This window comes from Gavialis gangeticus, unplaced genomic scaffold (assembly GCF_001723915.1).
Source record: "Gavialis gangeticus isolate Ggan-Ray unplaced genomic scaffold, GavGan_comp1, whole genome shotgun sequence".
NCBI classification, from domain to species: domain Eukaryota; kingdom Metazoa; phylum Chordata; order Crocodylia; family Gavialidae; genus Gavialis; species Gavialis gangeticus.
In genome coordinates, this window is record NW_017729031.1 from 28,384,041 (window position 1) to 28,390,331 (window position 6,291).

General features: G+C 47.3%; 1 protein-coding gene across 2 annotated transcripts in view; it reads left to right on the forward strand.

Annotated features, from left to right (window-relative positions):
• STEAP3 (STEAP3 metalloreductase) overlaps positions 1 to 6,291 on the forward strand; it is a 49,781-nt gene that overhangs the window by 22,194 nt on the left and 21,296 nt on the right. For both annotated transcript variants that reach the window (XM_019522529.1, XM_019522528.1), the window contains exons 3-4: positions 532 to 1,059; positions 3,258 to 3,422. In XM_019522529.1, coding sequence (XP_019378074.1) covers positions 532 to 1,059; positions 3,258 to 3,422 — 693 coding nt within the window. The remainder of the gene's footprint in view (positions 1 to 531; positions 1,060 to 3,257; positions 3,423 to 6,291) is intronic.

Below are 6,291 nucleotides of genomic sequence, written 5' to 3' on the forward strand. Positions count from 1 at the left end.
CCCCTCTTTAAAATAGGGATCATATATGTTAATTAGCATGTGACAGTTTGGGTGTAAGGTCCCGAGAATGTGTTAACAGTGCTATAGAAATAGATAAGGAGCTTAACAATTTGAATGAGAGATCTATATTTTTTTAAAAGCTGGGCAAAAACTTTCCTGCCACCAAATTGTAATTAGTGCTTAAAGTTTCTTAATTTAACTCCTCTGGGCCACATCTGTGAACAGAGAATAAAAATGCTTGTGCTCTCTGGATAGATGGTAGCATATCACTGTAAGTAAATACATAATTAAATAACTTGAACTCCTCTCTCTAAACAAATGCCTGTCCTGGGCTTGATGTGCTCTTGGCAGCCTTTACATACACATGCGTGTGCACACATGCTCGCGCACACGCAGTCCAGAGAGCCAAGTAGTAGCCATTCAGCTGTGTGAAATCTAGGAATCCTTTCATCCAGATTCCTTTACAACTGCGTATTTTCTGTGTCTTCTGGTCTCTTCTTGCGTTTAAGAATATTTTTCTGCTCATTCCAGGTCTTGATCTGCTCCGATAACCAAGAAGCCAAACGCGCAGTTGCTGAAATCGTTCGTGTCATGGGCTTCACCCCTGTGGACATGGGCTCCTTGTCTTCAGCCTGTGAAATTGAGAACATTCCTCTGCGCCTCCTCCCAGCTTGGAAAATCCCCGTCTTTCTGGCCCTGGGCCTCTTTCTCTGTTTCTTCACCTATAACTTGGTCAGACAAGTGATACACCCCTACATCAGGGAGCAGAAGAACAAGTTCTACAAAATCCCCATTGAGGTGGTCAATACCACGCTGCCATGTGTGGCCTATGTCATGCTGTCACTTGTCTATCTGCCTGGGGTCCTGGCAGCCTTGTTACAGCTGTACCGTGGCACGAAGTACAGACGCTTTCCAGACTGGCTGGACCAGTGGCTACAGCACAGAAAGCAGATTGGTCTCCTCAGCTTTTTCTGCGCAGCCCTGCATGCTGTATACAGCCTGGCCTTGCCCATGCGCCGGTCTCATCGGTATCAGTTAATAGAGACAGCCGTCAAACAGGTAACGAGTTTCTCACCTGGTGAGCCTGCGTCATCATCTTGGATGCAGCTCCAGCTTCTGGGTAGCCCATAGACTGTCCAAACCATGCACTTAGCTCTTCAATTTTTGCATGGTTCCTTTACAATGAGACCAATCACATAAGCAAGTTAGGAGCTAAGCACATACCCCTTCCCAGAAACTAACCTTGAGTCACTGGAGGGTGGCAGCTTGATGATATGCCATCACTTGACAGCCTTTGCTGTCAAGTGGAAAGTTGTAGTGATCAGCGATGGTGGTTATTTTCAGCCAGATGTTTCCAGTCCTGCAGTCCTGCAGCAGCAGGTTAGAGAGTCAAGGTCCTCCACAGCAGTTGACTCTGATAGGAATGTAAAGTGAGCAAAATCCACTTGAAGGGAAGCAGTCCTTGCCTCCCTGGGTGTCTGAGCTCAGTATTGGGCTGGGAACAATCCAGGGTGGGGAGCGATCCTAACCCACTGTTGTTGGGGGTTTTTCGTCCCCCAGGTTTTGCGTGAATTCTCCCCATGTTACTAATGGGAGATTGTGGGCTTTTCCTTTTGGATGTGGCATTTCATTGCTGCTTTACTGTTGTTCATAAACCCTTTGTAAAATAAAACAGAAAAGACTGAAGGGAGGGTCTCAGGTTCGAGAAAGTCATGACATCGCTTGTTTTACTGAGAATCACCATCAGGGAGCTGTTGGTGGTACCAGTGACAAATCCACACTAGAAAAACTGAATTGCAGTCACGGGAATTAGCTCTTCAAGACACATATCTTTCACTTTAACATCCTCCAGAGGACTGTAATGGAAATGGAATAAAGAATTGAGCATAGGAGTCAGAGACAGGGGGGAAGTGATAGGGAAAAGCCTCTTGGACTTGCTGTGAACAAGCTAACAGTGTACAGCATTTATTGAACGTAAGTCCTCGCTTTCTAACCTTATCGAAGATGAACTTTGTCTGAAACAACAAAGAGATGCAAAGCACTGAGGGACCAGCATTTCTGAAACCCAGCGCATGATAGCTGGATGATGGTTAGCAAGTGGCATTTACAAACTGTGCTCAAGGATCCTTTGGGAAAGGTTGGTATGAAGGAGAAGGGTTGGTTTTACATGAGGGTGACCAAGGTGCATTTAGTGCATCACAACTGCTGAAATCCTTGTGAATGGATATTGTGTCATGTAGGATTTTATTGGTGTAATGGGATGATCAAGAGAGACACAAATGCAGGCTTCAGTCAGGGTTCATTTACTTGTGATCTCCAAAGGTGAAAAGAAATCTGTACTAGTGTCAAACACCTCAATACCAGCACAGAGCATCTCCCCTCTGCAGTACTTGCTGCCTATGACAGTCACGAATAAGTCCCAACAAGGTTTGGTGTCAGTTTTCTCCTCCACATTTTGTTTTCTAGCAACATCCTGTTTTAGTAAATTGAGTCCACTTAATGGCCTAAATGGATAGTTATAAATGCCACCATCTGGAACGCAGTACAAAGCCCATCTTTCCTTCCATTAGCTTGAACAATTTTCCTCATTTTCAGTGCACTTAAAATGAGTGCTCTGAGGAGGCCACAGTGTATTTGAGCAGTCAAAGGTCTGTAGTTGTTTGCATGGCTTTAAACTGATTTCTCATGTTAATTTTCATTCTAGATGTAACTGCAGGTCTTGATCCTGAAGGTTTCAAGTACCTACACATCCAGTGAAGGGCTGTAGGAGCTGGACATACTGAGCACTTTTCAGTCAGGTGTAGCACATTATGGAAACTAAGCCTTTCTGCAGCTGCCACGGGTGCCCTTGCATCTGACACAGCAGGTTGTTGCCTCCCTGAATGAGTTAGTCTCTCAGGTGCCATCCTGCCCTGCCTCTTGCCAGTGGTTCATGTAGATGTGGCATGTCAGCAGGGCTTTTGGGAGACCATCCCCTGCTTGAGGATAAACAACCATGGGGTTAGATCTCCATTCCTGCTGCTCCAGAAACACAAAGCCAAAGGAGAGTGTTTGCTAGCCGTAGTCAAACACATGCAAGCTTTTCCAATACCGTTCACTAGGGAGCAAACCCACATGCATTAAATCTGTTGAACGTTCAAGTACAAGCCTAAAGGCAAGTTTAAAGGCTTGTTCCAAAAAAAGGCATAAAAACCAGTTGCTGTGACCCTAACCACTCTGTTTAGACAAAGCTGTTTAACTCTTCATTGTTATACCAGGCAATGGAGAAGAAACCTGATGTGTGGATAGAGGAGGAGGTCTGGAGAATGGAGATTTATGTCTCTTTTGGAATAATCGCCCTGGGCTTGCTGTCATTACTCGCCATCACGTCACTTCCATCCATCGCCAACTCTCTCAACTGGAGGGAATTCAGTTTTGTTCAGGTAAAGTCAACCCTGGCCTACTCCGGAGGCTTCTCCCACAGGTTGCAGAAAGGAGGAAAGGGCATAGCATGCTGCTTCCCCCCACCCCACCTTTCCCCTCCCTTCCTTCCCCAGGCACCTGGGACCAGCAGATCCCATCAGACCCCAGATTCGGTGGGTGTTGTTAAGCACGGGTCTGTGGCTCCACGGGTCTGTGGAGTGTAGCCACCCTGCTAGCTGAGGACGGCTCTGCGTGTCCACCCCTGTGCAGCTGTGCTGTATTGCTCTGGGTTGGGTCTATCAAGGTTTTTGTGGGGAAGGTGTAGAATTTCTTCTTGTCCCTCTGCAATTACTTCACTTCCATTAGTGCCCCAAATGCTGGCTAACGGCAGGCTCTGCCTGTGTAAGTGCTGTTTTGCCATGTCTGGGTTTTTCTCTCTCTGGTTTCTCCTGATCAGGAGAGGGGGTAACCCTGCTTTCCTGGCAGGACTCCAGGAAAGGCTTGGCTTGTCTGATGTTCCTCCTGCGGGCTCCGTTGGATTCCTGTCCAGCTCCCGGCTCCTGCACAGCACTGCCATGTGCAGTTGAAGGGTTTCTAGATTCAGACCAGTTAGAAATGCAAAATACCTTGCAGGTCATTTCAGTCCATCTCCCTGCCAGGGCAGGAATGTTCCTTCCAGTTGGCCTGCTCCCTCGCAGCACTGGCTGCACTTCAGTCGTGCATAATGTGATAGAGGTGCTGTGGACAGCTTGCAGAGGACCTTGGGACACTCCAGGATGAAAAGCAAAGGATTATGATGACTGCAGGAAGCCAAGGCCCATGACTATTAGGGTTTTGCTAGGAATAAGCCTGTAAAAGATTAATTGTTAAGGCAGTTGGCAGAGGAAGTGTCCTGGGAGCAAAGGTTTACTGGGATGCAACTTTAACTAAAAAAATGAAGCCTAAGGGATTTGGGTCTAATTCTGCCCACCTCAGGAGCAAATACCTATTCTGACATGTGGACAGGGCTTTCTCAAAAAGCCAAGGGGTTGGATACAAAAAGGATTCCCTAGTGTCCAGGGCTTTTGCAAAGTGCCCATGAAACAGCCGTCTCTGTGCTCCTGCTCACACCATGGAGTTAAACTGCATTTGCTGTATAAAAACAGAGGGAGAAGTAGAGATTTGAATCCTGAAGGCTCATGGGTGGTATGTTGTAATCAGTGGCTACAGGCACACAGACCAGTTACTCTGAGGCCAGCCAGGAAGTGAATTTATAATCATTCACCTGTGCCTTAATAATGAAGACTACAGCCTTTGAACGCTCCTTGGCCAGTGGTTTGGGTGCTCTCCTAAGAGATGTGGCGTCAAATCAGCCAGAGGAGAGAGATATAAACACATGCCTTGAGGTGTGGTTCATATCAGTGGGCACAGGGCAGGATGGCAGTTCCCCTTCCTCATGCTTTGTGCTGGTCTGGGTTAAGCAACGAGCTCCAGAAGAAGTTTCCTGGTGGCCAGTGCCAAGTAAAAGGAGTTGCATCCCCAGGCATTAGGTCATTGGCTCTCTGCGGTGGCTTCTGTCCAGTATGCTGGCTTTAGTGGGTCCCACTGCAAGGTGCCTCAGTGTCCCTATGGATTGCAAAGGCAGCCGGCACCTCACAGAGATGCTACCAGGCACAGGGATTGTAGGGCTGAATTACCCCAGAGGAGCTAGTCCCTGGACACCTGGGTTATTTCTAAGAACGAGACACAGACTCTTACCTCTGCTTCTGGGCACTTTCGAAAATGCTTCCCATGGTCGAGATCTCTGTGAATGATGCTGCCTGGCAGGTGCTTCCCCCCATCCCAGGGGTGTATTTCTGCACACCTGTATGTTAGCCTGGCAGCCTGCACAGGTCTCTTTTACTAGTGCATTTAACACGAGGCACTACATGAATTGTGGGAATCATTGTTTGGGTGTATGACTGGGATGTAGGTGGTCAGTGCTTGACCCTAGGAGGTCACAGCCCAGGGCATCAGAAACAGGCAGGGTCAGGGAAGCAAGGATCTAGACTAGAGCTGGGAGATGGGGGATCAGGAGCAGGCAGGTGAGGGAGCTGAGGTCTATAAGGGACTGGGCATAGGGAGTCACCCTGAGAAAAACCACAGGCCAAGGGAAGGGGTCAGAAAGGACCTAGCCAGATGTCACTAGGTTTGGAGCAGTTAGTTATAGCTGTATGGAACAGGACAGAGGCAACCAAAGAAACCAGAAACGGGTCAAAAGCCCCAGGCTAAGCAGGGTGGTATCTGTCTCAAGTAACCTGGTGGGCACTGAAAGGCTACTGCATAGAAGCAGACAGCGATGCCCAGCAGGCAGGTGGGACCAGGTGGGGCAGTTTGGCTAGCCTGCTGCTCTGGCCCCTGACACCAATATTAACAGTGCATGAGTGTCAGAGCCAAGTAAATGAATGACGCTATTCCCCAAAAAAACTCCTGGCTTCCCTACGTTGTGACTGGCTGGCTTAGTGCATGGAAATCCCTGCTCACCTATTCCTGGAAGTGCAGAATAAATGTATGATACTACATCACAAGACACCCATTCCAGTTGATGATGGGTATGTTGGCGTTTTATGTAGGCTTATCATTTTTAAACACCAAATTCTAGATCTCTTTTTAAGGAGAAATTTTTTGGATGAGTAATCCTTAAACAAATTATTTGTGCATTTCCAGATAGTGAACAACATAAGTACAGCAATTTTGGGTGCTTTTACTATCTAAGATGTGAAATTTCAAGCATCAAGGTGTATTGTTTTCCCTGCTAAATCAATGCAGAGTGGCAGGTTATATTTTTGTACAATTTGCATGCACTAATACAAGCTGAGGAACAACTGGCTGGATTGCAGTACTGCAGAGAAGGATCTGGGGGTGACAGTG